The sequence below is a fragment of the Procambarus clarkii genome, chromosome 46 (assembly GCF_040958095.1).
Source record: "Procambarus clarkii isolate CNS0578487 chromosome 46, FALCON_Pclarkii_2.0, whole genome shotgun sequence".
NCBI lineage: Eukaryota > Metazoa > Arthropoda > Malacostraca > Decapoda > Cambaridae > Procambarus > Procambarus clarkii.
In genome coordinates, this window is record NC_091195.1 from 28,667,144 (window position 1) to 28,681,756 (window position 14,613).

The 14,613-nt window shown below is 47.1% G+C and overlaps 2 protein-coding genes across 2 annotated transcripts in view; both read left to right on the forward strand.

The window, feature by feature from the left end:
* Positions 1 to 14,613, forward strand: part of LOC138350590 (uncharacterized) — a 189,249-nt gene that overhangs the window by 29,798 nt on the left and 144,838 nt on the right. The gene's annotated exons all lie outside the window — the stretch shown is intronic.
* LOC138350589 (secreted protein C-like) lies at positions 13,353 to 14,012 on the forward strand. Its single transcript, XM_069301612.1, has one exon. It carries the CDS (start codon positions 13,353 to 13,355, stop codon positions 14,010 to 14,012), a length of 660 nt encoding a protein of 219 aa, XP_069157713.1.

Here is a 14,613-nt window from a genome sequence, read left to right on the forward strand (position 1 = left end):
AACATACTAAGTAGGTTAGGTAAGGTCGGTGTTTTCTATGAAGCTTTTTAAGGGTATCTATTATGTTAAGTATGTGGTAGGTGGACAGGGGCATTAGGTGTTATATTGCCTCTGATCACTGCCATCATTTTTAGGTTAGATCATTTTTTTACCCATGTTAAAAGCCTCTTTATCACTCCTGCATTTTTCCAGTTTCCAGAACAACCTCTTATGTGGGACTGTTCAACCCGTCCTCTTAAAAATAACGTTACTTTTGGCTGGTAGGCGCGGCACTATGGCCAAATTTGGACGTAATTTGAAATGAAATCGACTCACAAAAGTGACGTTCTGTCCCGTTTTCTGTTCGAGTCGTCCGGCTTACTCGACAAGCTTAAAAGAGGCAACTTTCCATTAACGTTTTTCATACCATTTTGAAACTTTATGAGAATTTCCTTCCCACCTAACCTATCAGAGGACCCTTAACTTACTGTTTTTGAAAAAAAAAATATCAAAATTTATTTTCATTTTTTTTTTATTTTCAAAATACGTCCATATTCGGCCATACGGACAAACGGCCAAAAGCCACGTTCTTTTTAAGAAAACAGGTTGCAACTTTTTTTTAGGGCCAGATAGATGCAGTCAACCCAACCATCTCTGTCCTGTCAAATCTCTGTGGCTCGGTTATAGAAACTGAGTAAATTCGTTACACAGGATCTTCCAGATTGAAGCCTTTTTGATACTACTTGTGAAGGAGGAAATGTAATGTTTACCTCTCAGAATGTTTGGTAATATGTTTATTGTTTGTGATGTGTATATATGTCTCGGGGCCTCGTAGCCTGGTGGATAGCGCGCAGGACTCGTAATTCTGTGTCGCGGGTTCGATTCCCGCACGAGGCAGAAACAAATGGGCAAAGTTTCTTTCACCCTGAATGCCCCTGTTACCTAGCAGTAAATAGGTACCTGGGTGTTAGTCAGCTGTCACGGGCTGCTTCCTGGGGGTGGAGGCCTGGTCGAGGACCGGGCCGCGGGGACACTAAAAAGCCCCGAAATCATCTCAAGATAACCTCAAGATAACCTACCTCATCCCTTTGTGTGTATGTTACATCAATAAACTTATTTCAATTTCAATTCAATTTCCAGATTGAAAACCATACTCTCTGTTATTATATCATTTTTCTCCAGGTGTTTTATTTATTTAGTTATAATTATTTTTCCAATATTTTGACAAGAACATTTTGTCAATGATACAGGTCTATAATTAAGGGGACTCGTCCCTGCTGCCACTTTTGTTGATGAGAACTTTGTTAGCCATATTCCATATATCTTCCAGGACTCCTGGCCACAGGGATGCTGAGTTCAGGTGCACATTCTCTCAGGACCCAGGGTGATACTCCATCTGGGGCAAATGCTTTGTTCTTACTTAGTTCCTTCAACATTTGTGACCGCTGCATCTCGCGAAACCTCTATATCCTATTATTCTGTGAAATTCGCCTTGTGTCTGGTTGTCTGAAATCTTTTTGCACAAACACACGTTGAAAATCATTTAATTTTTCACACATTTCCTTTTCTTTATCCATGAATCTATTTCCCATTTTCAACCTCTCAATTTTATCCTTTACCTGCAGTTAACTTTTAATGAATTTATAGACTAGGTCTTATCAACACGGTAAGGTAAGGCCTGGATCTGGTTTACATTTGTCAACTATTCTTTTCTAAAACATATCTTTCTGCCTCTCTCCTCACTGCCGTGTAGTTGTTTCTCGCATCTTTTTTTTTTTTTTTTGAGATATATAGAAGAGTTGTTACATTCTTGTAGAGCCACTAGTACGCGTAGCGTTTCGGGCAAGTCCTTAATCCTATGGTCCCTGGAATACGATCCCCTGCCGCGAAGAATCGTTTTTTCATCCAAGTACACATTTTACTGTTGCGTTAAACAGAGGCTACAGTTAAGGAATTGCGCCCAGTAAATCCTCCCCGGCCAGGATACGAACCCATGACATAGCGCTCGCGGAACGCCAGGCGAGTGTCTTACCACTACACCACTTTGTATCTCTGGTATGTTTGGGGGTTTGGCCTCTTCCTGTATTGATTCCTTTTTTGTGTCTTTGGTCCTCTCGTAATTTCTGTTCAACAGATCCTGTTTCCTACTTCTGCATCTCTGTTTTGGTATAAATTTTTGAGGCATTTGTCATATATTTCACATAAATTGGCATCTCATTTATTTCCTTATCTAACAGTAAGTCTTTCCAGTTAAAATCATTAAAGACCTTCCTAATCTTACCATAATGTCCTCTCCTGAAATCAGGTCTTTCGACTGCTTAAATTTCCTCATTCTCTTCTAGAATGGCAGAAACAAATGGGCAGAGTTTCTTTCACCCTGATGCACCTGTTCACCTAGCAGTAAATAGGTACCTGGGAGTTAGATAGCTGCTATGGGCTGCTTCCTGAAGGAGGGGAGGGGGGGGGGTGTAACAAAAAAGGAGCCCTGGTCGAAGACCGGGCCGCAGGGACGTTAAGCCTCGAAATCATCTCAAGATAGATTATAATACATTGCATATTTAATATCCAAAAGGACATGGTCATTTTTTCCCCAAGAGAGGAAGGTACTGAATGTCAAATATCTCTTCTTCCCTCGTAGTGAATATGAGATCCTTGAGGGAACATCCCCTTTCCTCATCCTCGTAGCTTGTTTAACTTGTTGATAACGTATGGAGCCGGTCGGCCGAGCGGACAGCACACTGTATTTGTGATCCTGTGGTCCTGGGTTCGATCCCAGGCGCCGGCGAGAAACAATGGGCAGAGTTTCTTTCACCCTATGCCCCTGTTACCTAGCAGTAAAACAGGTACCTGGGAGTTAGTCAGCTGTCACGGGCTGCTTCCTGGTGGTGGAGGCGTGGTTGAGGACCGGGCCGCGGGGACACTAAAAAGCCCCGAAATCATCTCAAGATAACCTCAAGATTGATACACGGAGGTCTCCAGAATTATATTTACGAGTGTACTGGTCCAAAAGTCCTCCAATCTCTATTGTAGGCCTCCCAGTCTATGGATTTCAAGTTGAAATCACCTAGTATCAATAGTCGTGATTTATGCAGGCGATGAGTCACAATAACGTGGCTAAAGTATGTTGACCAGACCACACACTAGAAGGTGAAGGGACGACGACGTTTCGGTCCGTCCTGGACCATTCTCAAGTAGATGGACTTGAGAATGGTCCAGGACGGACCGAAACGTCGTCGTCCCTTCACCTTCTAGTGTGTGGTCTGGTCCACTGTCGTGATTTATATCTGTTTACACTTACAATATCTCTCTCATTGTTATCAAGCTCTCTCGTATGTCGTCTCTGCTTGTTTCTGTATGATTCTAAAGTGGAATGTATGTAGCTTCCTACATAAGTCGGGGGGGGGGGGTAATTACATAGCCTATCAAATCGAAATTAATCGATTGGTAGAAATTTGCTTGCTGCAGATGGTTAATCCACAAATGATTAATAATATTTAAATGAGTAACAGCTTAGATATAGTGTAGTATGTAGCCTGGTCAGTCAGACATTGACACATAAGATCATGCAAACTGATTCTCGTGGTGGTGAGGCTATACCTGGTTGACACCTGGTTGATGGGGTTCTGGGAGTTGTTCTACTGCCCAAGCCTGGCCCGAGGCCAGGCTTGACTTGTGAGAGTTTGGTCCACCAGGCTGTTGCTTGGAGCGGCCCGCAGGCCCACATATACCTGGTTGATGGGGTTCTGGGAGTTGTTCAACTGCCCAAGCCCGGCCCGAGGCCAGACTCGACTTGTGAGAGTTTGGTCCACCAGGCTGTTGCTTGGAGCAGTCCGCAGGCCCACATATACCTGGTTGATGGGGTTCTGGGAGTTGTTCTACTGCCCAAGCCCAGCCCGAGGCCAGGCTCGACTTGTGAGAGTTTGGTCCACCAGGCTGTTGCTTGGAGCGGCCCGCAGGCCCACATATACCTGGTTGATGGGGTTCTGGGAGTTGTTCTACTGCCCAAGCCTGGCCCGAGGCCAGGCTTGACTTGTGAGAGTTTGGTCCACCAGGCTGTTGCTTGGAGCGGCCCGCAGGCCCACATATACCTGGTTGATGGGGTTCTGGGAGTTCTTCTACTGCCCAAGCCCAGCCCGAGGCCAGGCTTGACTTGTGAGAGTTTGGTCCACCAGGCTGTTGCTTGGAGCGGCCCGCAGGCCCACATATACCTGGTTGATGGGGTTCTGGGAGTTGTTCTACTCCCCAAGCCCGGCCCGAGGCCAGGCTTGACTTGTGAGAGTTTGGTCCACCAGGCTGTTGCTTGGAGCGGCCCGCAGGCCCACATACCCACCACAGCCCGGTTGGTCCGGCAATATTTCTTATGCTCGCTGGGAGGACATTCTATTATATAGCATTCTCAGGTGTTGTACCAGGTAGTGTCTGCTAATGTCTCCTTCCCCCTTCAATTTAATCTATCAAATAGCCATATATTAATAAGCAACAAGTAGTTTATGATGGCTATGTCAGAGACAAAATATTATAGAGAATTCATTTAGTTAATTTAAGCTTAGCTGTTCCGGCGGCTTGTCATGTATTCAACCCACTTGACATAATATACTAAACATGGCCATCTTCTTGAGGTTATCTTGAGTTGATTTCGGGGCTTTAGTGTCCCCGCGGCCCGGTCCTTGACCAGGCCTCCACCCCCAGGAAGCAGCCCGTGACAGCTGACTAACTCCCAGGTACCTATTTACTGCTAGGTAACAGGGGCATTCAGGGTGAAAGAAACTTTGCCCATTTGTTTCTGCCTCGTGCGGGAATCGAACCCGCGCCACAGAATTACGAGTCCTGCGCGCTATCCACCAGGCTACGAGGCCCTCGGAGGGCCTCGTAGCATATATGTACATTAATAATAGGCAAATGGATATAGAACACTTCACTAGTAGCTAGTGAAGGTGTGATAGGTGATACGGCATTTGTCATCCCATAACACTGTGACTATCTTGAGGTTATCTTGAGATGATTTCGGGGCTTTAGTGTCCCCGCGGCCCGGTCCTCGACCAGGCCTCCAACCCCAGGAAGCAGCCCGTGACAGCTGACTAACACCCAGGTACCTATTATACTGTTACGTAACAGGGGCATAGGGTGAAAAAAACTCTGCCCAATGTTTCTCGCCGGCGCCTGGGATCGAACCCAGGACCACAGGATCACAAGTCCAGCGTGCTGTCCGCTCGGCTCCCCGGCTAGCGGGATATTTTTGTGTAACTTATGCTCGCGTCCTCTCAGGCAGGAGTTGACGTTAATAATGGCGTCTCCTTCCCGCCATGACCAAGCGACGCGCCGAGAGATCCGATCAATGTTCTGCCTGTTATCTACAATGGGAGGGCGACCTTGGCTGTATTTGTAACTTATTACAAAAATATAAAAGTGGCGAATAATTTTGATCTATTTTGTTACCCAGAACTGGTGTCTTAAGAGGAATCCACAATACTTTTAGCTGGCGAATTTAAATCTGGTTACGTGGCAATTATATCCTCATTTTCTAGGGGAAAATTCCACAATTCTAGTTTTCTTTGAATGCGTGACTAAGATAATTTGTTTAATTTATGTTACTACAAAATCAGCAGCAATATTATCTGCATTTTGGAAGTTAAAACATGGTGTTGTATTTCCGACATAATTCAGGAGGGAGGAGGGAGTGGGGGTGAGAAACTCGGGTCGGAGTCCACTATTTACAACTGACAAACACTGATACTACTCAGAATTATTAAATTAATTTGATGTTCTGCCCACTAGTATGGGGCCAGATTCACGAAAGCACTTACGCAAACACTTACGAACCTGTACATCTTTTCTCAATCTTTGGCGGCTTTGTTTACAATTATTAAACAGTTAATGAGCTCCGAAGCACCAGGAGGCTGTTTATAACAATAACAACAGTTGATTGGCAAGTTTTCATGCTTGTAAACTGTTTAATAAATGTAACCAAGGCCATCAAAGATTGAGGAAAGATGTACACGTTCGTAAGTGATTTCGTGAATCTATAGTAGAGTTGTAGAGGTTGGAAAACTTGAGTCGATTTAATTTTCCTGCTAATTCTTATGCTGCTAGGCTTCTAGCTTAATTAAATTTTTATTAAACCCAGAGGACTGAATGTGATCAAGTACTTCAATCAAGCAAGGTTCTGGGACTACAGTGGAAGCAGTGACATTGGTCGCCATGACGTGTGGCTTGTTTAGGCTACTGGTCACTAACTAGCCTCTGAGGCCCTTGAAATATATCTCGGCTAATAATAATTGTATCAAAATCAGTCTTCGGGGTTTAATGTCAGCTGTGCTCCCTTGTGCTTAATTACTGGAGATTATTTTGACAAAATGCTGATTTTATTTTAGTTTAATTAAGAGGAATGAATTTGCTCAATCATTAAAGTAAAGTATGGCAGCTCTGAGACTACAGTGGGTTCAGTGACATTGGTCGCAGTGACTCGTAGGTGATATAGGCTACTGTTCACTGATTTGTAACTGAGGCTTCAAGAACACATCTTCAGCTTTTAAAAGCTGATATCAAGATCAATCTCTGTTGATATAATCAGCTATATTCTCCGCAGTATAGGGAGCCGGTCGGCCGAGCGGACAGCACACTGGCTTGTGATCCTGTGGTCCCGGGTTCGATCCCGGGCGCCGGCGAGAAACAATGGGCAGAGTTTCTTTCACCCTATGCCCCTGTTACCTAGCAGTAAAATAGGTACCTGGGTGTTAGTCAGCTGTCACGGGCTGCTTCCTGGGGGTGGATGCCTGGTCGAGGACCGGGCCGCGGGGACACTAAAGCCCCGAAATCATCTCAAGATAACCTCAAGATAGTATACTTTACTGGAGTTGTATAGTCAGCTGACAAATTTACATTTCAATTTGTATTGTTTGTATGCAGGCACAGACCGGCTCAGTGCTAATACTGGGACTGTGAGTAAATTACCTCCTGCAGAAGTTAACGGGTTTATTCCCTGATATTTAGTTTGGCTAATGATGAATTTGTTTTAGTAGTCTGAACCTACAAGGATCCGTACGGCGGTGAGGTGATCAGACTTGAATTTTGTCTGCCAATTTGATTCTCCTTTTTCTCAGGAATTTTGCAGTAGCTCCTTGACCATGTACATGTAGGTCCGTTGGAAGTGTATCCACCTCAATGGCTTGTTCTGGATAGACGTAGCTGCCTAATTGTACCGACGGTTGCACCACCTGGTATCCTTGACCATGTACATGTAGGTCCGTTGGAAGTGTATCCACCTCAATGGCTTGTTCTGGATAGACGTAGCTGCCTAATTGTACCGACGGTTGCACCACCTGGTATCCTTGACCATGTACATGTAGGTCCGTTGGAAGTGTATCCACCTCAATGGCTTGTTCTGGATAGACGAAGCTGCCTAATTGTACCGACGGTTGCACCACCTGGTATCCTTGACCATGTACATGTAGGTCCGTTGGAAGTGTATCCACCTCAATGGCTTGTTCTGGATAGACGAAGCTGCCTAATTGTACCGACGGTTGCACCACCTGGTATCCTTGACCATGTACATGTAGGTCCGTTGGAAGTGTATCCACCTCAATGGCTTGTTCTGGATAGACGAAGCTGCCTAATTGTACCGACGGTTGCACCACCTGGTATCCTTGACCATGTACATGTAGGTCCGTTGGAAGTGTATCCACCTCAATGGCTTGCTCTGGATAGACGTAGCTGCCTAACTGTACCGACGGTTGCACCACCTGGTAGACTTGACCATGTACATGTAGGTCCGTTGGAAGTGTATCCACCTCAATGGCTTGTTCTGGATAGACGTAGCTGCCTAATTGTACCGACGGTTGCACCACCTGGTAGACTTGACCATGTACATGTAGGTCCGTTGGAAGTGTATCCACCTCAATGGCTTGCTCTGGATAGACGTAGCTGCCTAATTGTACCGACGGTTGCACCACCTGGTATCCTTGACCATGTACATGTAGGTCCGTTGGAAGTGTATCCACCTCAATGGCTTGTTCTGGATAGACGTAGCTGCCTAATTGTACCGACGGTTGCACCACCTGGTATCCTTGACCATGTACATGTAGGTCCGTTGGAAGTGTATCCACCTCAATGGCTTGTTCTGGATAGACGTAGCTGCCTAATTGTACCGACGGTTGCACCACCTGGTATCCTTGACCATGTACATGTAGGTCCGTTGGAAGTGTATCCACCTCAATGGCTTGTTCTGGATAGACGTAGCTGCCTAATTGTACCGACGGTTGCACCACCTGGTATCCTTGACCATGTACATGTAGGTCCGTTGGAAGTGTATCCACCTCAATGGCTTGTTCTGGATAGACGTAGCTGCCTAATTGTACCGACGGTTGCACCACCTGGTATCCTTGACCATGTACATGTAGGTCCGTTGGAAGTGTATCCACCTCAATGGCTTGTTCTGGATAGACGTAGCTGCCTAATTGTACCGACGGTTGCACCACCTGGTATCCTTGACCATGTACATGTAGGTCCGTTGGAAGTGTATCCACCTCAATGGCTTGTTCTGGATAGACGTAGCTGCCTAATTGTACCGACGGTTGCACCACCTGGTATCCTTGACCATGTACATGTAGGTCCGTTGGAAGTGTATCCACCTCAATGGCTTGCTCTGGATAGACGTAGCTGCCTAATTGTACCGACGGTTGCACCACCTGGTATCCTTGACCATGTACATGTAGGTCCGTTGGAAGTGTATCCACCTCAATGGCTTGCTCTGGATAGACGAAGCTGCCTAATTGTACCGACGGTTGCACCACCTGGTAGACTTGACCATGTACATGTAGGTCCATTGGAAGTGTATCCACCTCAATGGCTTGTTCTGGATAGACGAAGCTGCCTAATTGTACCGACGGTTGCACCACCTGGTATCCTTGACCATGTACATGTAGGTCCGTTGGAAGTGTATCCACCTCAATGGCTTGTTCTGGATAGACGAAGCTGCCTAATTGTACCGACGGTTGCACCACCTGGTATCCTTGACCATGTACATGTAGGTCCGTTGGAAGTGTATCCACCTCAATGGCTTGCTCTGGATAGACGTAGCTGCCTAACTGTACCGACGGTTGCACCACCTGGTAGACTTGACCATGTACATGTAGGTCCGTTGGAAGTGTATCCACCTCAATGGCTTGTTCTGGATAGACGAAGCTGCCTAATTGTACCGACGGTTGCACCACCTGGTATCCTTGACCATGTACATGTAGGTCCGTTGGAAGTGTATCCACCTCAATGGCTTGCTCTGGATAGACGTAGCTGCCTAACTGTACCGACGGTTGCACCACCTGGTAGACTTGACCATGTACATGTAGGTCCGTTGGAAGTGTATCCACCTCAATGGCTTGTTCTGGATAGACGTAGCTGCCTAATTGTACCGACGGTTGCACCACCTGGTAGACTTGACCATGTACATGTAGGTCCGTTGGAAGTGTATCCACCTCAATGGCTTGTTCTGGATAGACGTAGCTGCCTAATTGTACCGACGGTTGCACCACCTGGTATCCTTGACCATGTACATGTAGGTCCGTTGGAAGTGTATCCACCTCAATGGCTTGTTCTGGATAGACGTAGCTGCCTAATTGTACCGACGGTTGCACCACCTGGTAGACTTGACCATGTACATGTAGGTCCGTTGGAAGTGTATCCACCTCAATGGCTTGTTCTGGATAGACGTAGCTGCCTAATTGTACCGACGGTTGCACCACCTGGTATCCTTGACCATGTACATGTAGGTCCGTTGGAAGTGTATCCACCTCAATGGCTTGTTCTGGATAGACGTAGCTGCCTAATTGTACCGACGGTTGCACCACCTGGTATCCTTGACCATGTACATGTAGGTCCGTTGGAAGTGTATCCACCTCAATGGCTTGTTCTGGATAGACGTAGCTGCCTAATTGTACCGACGGTTGCACCACCTGGTATCCTTGACCATGTACATGTAGGTCCGTTGGAAGTGTATCCACCTCAATGGCTTGTTCTGGATAGACGTAGCTGCCTAATTGTACCGACGGTTGCACCACCTGGTATCCTTGACCATGTACATGTAGGTCCGTTGGAAGTGTATCCACCTCAATGGCTTGTTCTGGTTAGACGTAGCTGCCTAATTGTACCGACGGTTGCACCACCTGGTATCCTTGACCATGTACATGTAGGTCCATTGGAAGTGTATCCACCTCAATGGCTTGTTCTGGATAGACGTAGCTGCCTAATTGTACCGACGGTTGCACCACCTGGTATCCTTGACCATGTACATGTAGGTCCATTGGAAGTGTATCCACCTCAATGGCTTGTTCTGGATAGACGTAGCTGCCTAATTGTACCGACGGTTGCACCACCTGGTATCCTTGACCATGTACATGTAGGTCCGTTGGAAGTGTATCCACCTCAATGGCTTGTTCTGGATAGACGTAGCTGCCTAATTGTACCGACGGTTGCACCACCTGGTATCCTTGACCATGTACATGTAGGTCCGTTGGAAGTGTATCCACCTCAATGGCTTGTTCTGGATAGACGTAGCTGCATAATTGTACCGACGGTTGCACCACCTGGTATCCTTGACCATGTACATGTAGGTCCATTGGAAGTGTATCCACCTCAATGGCTTGTTCTGGATAGACGTAGCTGCCTAATTGTACCGACGGTTGCACCACCTGGTAGACTTGAGGTCCTGTATCAGCTAGGAACCCTGATACACCTGGGTTACAGGCTTTAATTGTGGTTTATCTGCCACACTTTTAGTGACAAATGTTCTCTGGGACGCTTGGTCAAACACGGGTATGGATCTTGGCCCTCATATTCTGCATGGTAAGTCGGGCAGTAGGCAAAGTTGCAGTATCTTTTTGGTCTTTGTTGATAGGACACTAATTTTCTGTTGCACCTTGCAGTACTGTGGTGGGAATGTTATCTTCCACCTTGTGGTTTAGAGACTTTATTTTGGTGTTAACATACAATGCTGCCTGGTGCTGACCCTTGTTACACCTATTACAGGTGTGTAATTGGGTCTGGAAGGTGTTGGTGTTGTGTGTCCTGAGGCACCTCGTGCAATGTTGCAACTCTTTGAGTCGCTTGACACGGGCGTCACACTCAGGATAATTGGTGCAGTGGTACATGGAATGTTTCTCTTGGTAGAAGAAACATGTTCCATGGCTTCCAGTACCCTTTGGTGTCGCTGTCTTGGGTGACACAGTAACTATAGGAGTACCCTTTGGTGTCACCGTCTTGGGTGACACAGTAACTATAGGAGTACCCTTTGGAGTCGCTGTCTTGGGTGACACAGTAACTATAGGAGTACCCTTTGGTGTCACCGTCTTGGGTGACACAGTAACTATAGGAGTACCCTTTGGTGTCGCCGTCTTGGGTGACACAGTAACTATAGGAGTACCCTTTGGTGTCGCCGTCTTGGGTGACACAGTAACTATAGGAGTACCCTTTGGTGTCGCCGTCTTGGGTGACACAGTAACTATAGGAGTACCCTTTGGTGTCGCCGTCTTGGGTGACACAGTAACTATAGGAGTACCCTTTGGTGTCGCTGTCTTGGGTGACACAGTAACTATAGGAGTACCCTTTGGTGTCGCTGTCTTGGGTGACACAGTAACTATAGGAGTACCCTTTGGTGTCGCCGTCTTGGGTGACACAGTAACTATAGGAGTACCCTTTGGTGTCGCCGTCTTGGGTGACACAGTAACTATAGGAGTACCCTTTGGTGTCGCCGTCTTGGGTGACACAGTAACTATAGGAGTACCCTTTGGTGTCGCCGTCTTGGGTGACACAGTAACTATAGGAGTACCCTTTGGTGTCGCCGTCTTGGGTGACACAGTAACTATAGGAGTACCCTTTGGTGTCGCCGTCTTGGGTGACACAGTAACTATAGGAGTACCCTTTGGTGTCGCCGTCTTGGGTGACACAGTAACTATAGGAGTACCCTTTGGTGTCGCCGTCTTGGGTGACACAGTAACTATAGGAGTACCCTTTGGTGTCGCTGTCTTGGGTGACACAGTAACTATAGGAGTACCCTTTGGTGTCGCCGTCTTGGGTGACACAGTAACTATAGGAGTACCCTTTGGTGTCGCCGTCTTGGGTGACACAGTAACTATAGGAGTACCCTTTGGTGTCGCCGTCTTGGGTGACACAGTAACTATAGGAGTACCCTTTGGTGTCGCTGTCTTGGGTGACACAGTAACTATAGGAGTACCCTTTGGTGTCGCCGTCTTGGGTGACACAGTAACTATAGGCTTGGAGCGTCCCACAACATAGACGCCCACTCTGCCACTGTTCCACTTTGGCGTGGAAATATGTTCAGAATTAGTTGAAGTACTTGTTGTACTCTGTGGTTTACTATTATTGGTTTCTGAAGGTTCATTTTTTGTTTTGAGATATATAGAAGAGTTGTTACATTCTTGTGGGGGCCTCGTAGCCTGGTGGATAGCGCGCAGGACTCGTAATTCTGTGGCGCGGGTTCGATTCCCGCACGAGGCAGAAACAAATGGGCAAAGTTTCTTTCACCCTGAATGCCCCTGTTACCTAGCAGTAAATAGGTACCTGGGAGTTAGTCAGCTGTCACGGGCTGCTTCCTGGGGGTGGAGGCCTGGTCGAGGACCGAGCCGCGGGGACACTAAAAGCCCCAAAATCATCTCAAGATAACCTCAAGATAAGATTCTTGTACAGCCACTAGTACGCGTAGCGTTTCGGGCAGGTCCTTAATCCTATGGTCCCTGGAATACGATCCCCGCCGCGAAGAATCGTTGTTACAACCAAGTACACATTTTACTGTTGCGTTAAACAGAGGCTACAGTTAAGGATTTGCGCTCAGTAAATCCTCCCCGGCCAGGATACGAACCCATGACATAGCGCTCGCGGAACGCCAGGCGAGTGTCTTACCACTACACCACGGAGACTGGTGGTTTTAATTTATCATGTGTTCGTAGTTGATGAATTACTGAACGTAAACCCTCAGATATTTCACTTAAGGATAAGATACTTTTATTGTAATGAGCACTTACTTGTCTCAATACGTCCAGAGGTATTTTCTCCTGGACGATTATTTTCAAGACCCACTCAGCTTTGGTTGAATTGGCCGTTAGGCTTAGGGCCTTTTATCTTGCGGTTATCGGGGCTTGGCATCCCCGCGGCCCGGTCCTCGACCAGGCCTCCTTTTTGTTACACACCCCCAGGAAGCAGCCCGTAGCAGCTGTCTAACTCCCAGATACCTATTTACTACTAGGCGAACAGATGCATCAGGGTCAAAGAAACTATGCCCATTTGTTTCCGCCTCCATCGAGATTCGAACCCGGAACCTCAGGACAACGAATCCTGAGCGCTGCCCACTCAGCTGTCAGGCCTTGATCATGGATTCTACCTCCAGCTTAAAGTCTTGGAGTGAATCAGGTGACGCCTCCGGTGGGGGTAAATGTAACAGGTCAGGTACTACCTCCAGCTTAAAGTCTTGGAGTGAATCAGGTGACGCCTCCGGTGGGGGTAAATGCAACACCTCAGGTACTACCTCCAGCTTAAAGTCTTGGAGTGAATCAGGTGACGCCTCCGGTGGGGGTAAATGCAACACCTCAGGTACTACCTCCAGCTTAAAGTCTTGGAGTGAATCAGGTGACGCCTCCGGTGGGGGTAAATGTAACAGGTCAGGTACTACCTCCAGCTTAAAGTCTTGGAGTGAATCAGGTGACGCCTCCGGTGGGGGTAAATGCAACACCTCAGGTACTACCTCCAGCTTAAAGTCTTGGAGTGAATCAGGTGACGCCTCCGGTGGGGGTAAATGCAACACCTCAGGTACTACCTCCAGCTTAAAGTCTTGGAGTGAATCAGGTGACGCCTCCGGTGGGGGTAAATGTAACACCTCAGGTACTACCTCCAGCTTAAAGTCTTGGAGTGAATCAGGTGACGCCTCCGGTGGGGGTAAATGCAACAGCTCAGGTACTGAGTGTCAAGTTCTTATGAACAAATCCACAAGGGCCGTGACGAGGATTCGAACCTGCGTCCGGGACCATCCCTGACACTGCCTTAATCGACTGAGCTACGACAGGGTTAAAAGGGTTGAAACCGAAGTTCTACTGAACTTACTGGATCCCGTAGCCTCTCCGAGGCACAAACCAAGATTTTACACAACCCCCCCCCCCCCGTTGAGGGTTGTGTAAAAGCCTGGTTTGTGCCTCGGAGAGGCTACGGGATCCTGTAAGTTCAGTAGAACTTCGGTTTCAACCCTTTTAACCCTGTCGTAGCTCAGTCGATTAAGGCAATGTCTGGGATGGTCCCGGACGAAGGTTCGAATCCTCGTCACGGCCCTTGTGGATTTGTTCATTTGATGCATCACGTTAGTGTGATCTGTGTGTGTGTGTCAAGTTCTTACCTCTGGATCAGTATAATTATCCTTGATGCATCACGTTAGTGTGATCTGTGTGTGTGTGTCAAGTTCTTACCTCTGGATCAGCATAATTATCCTTGATGCATCACGTTAGTGTGATCTGTGTGTGTGTGTCAAGTTCTTACCTCTGGATCAGCATAATTATCCTTGATGCATCACGTTAGTGTGATCTGTGTGTGTGTGTCAAGTTCTTACCTCTGGATCAGCATAATTATCCTTGCGGAGTTGTACAG

What these genes read in the sequence shown, in the direction of transcription:
- LOC138350589 (XM_069301612.1), top strand. Translation starts at nt 13,353, where the DNA reads ATGGATTCTACCTCCAGCTTAAAGTCTTGGAGTGAATCAGGTGACGCC.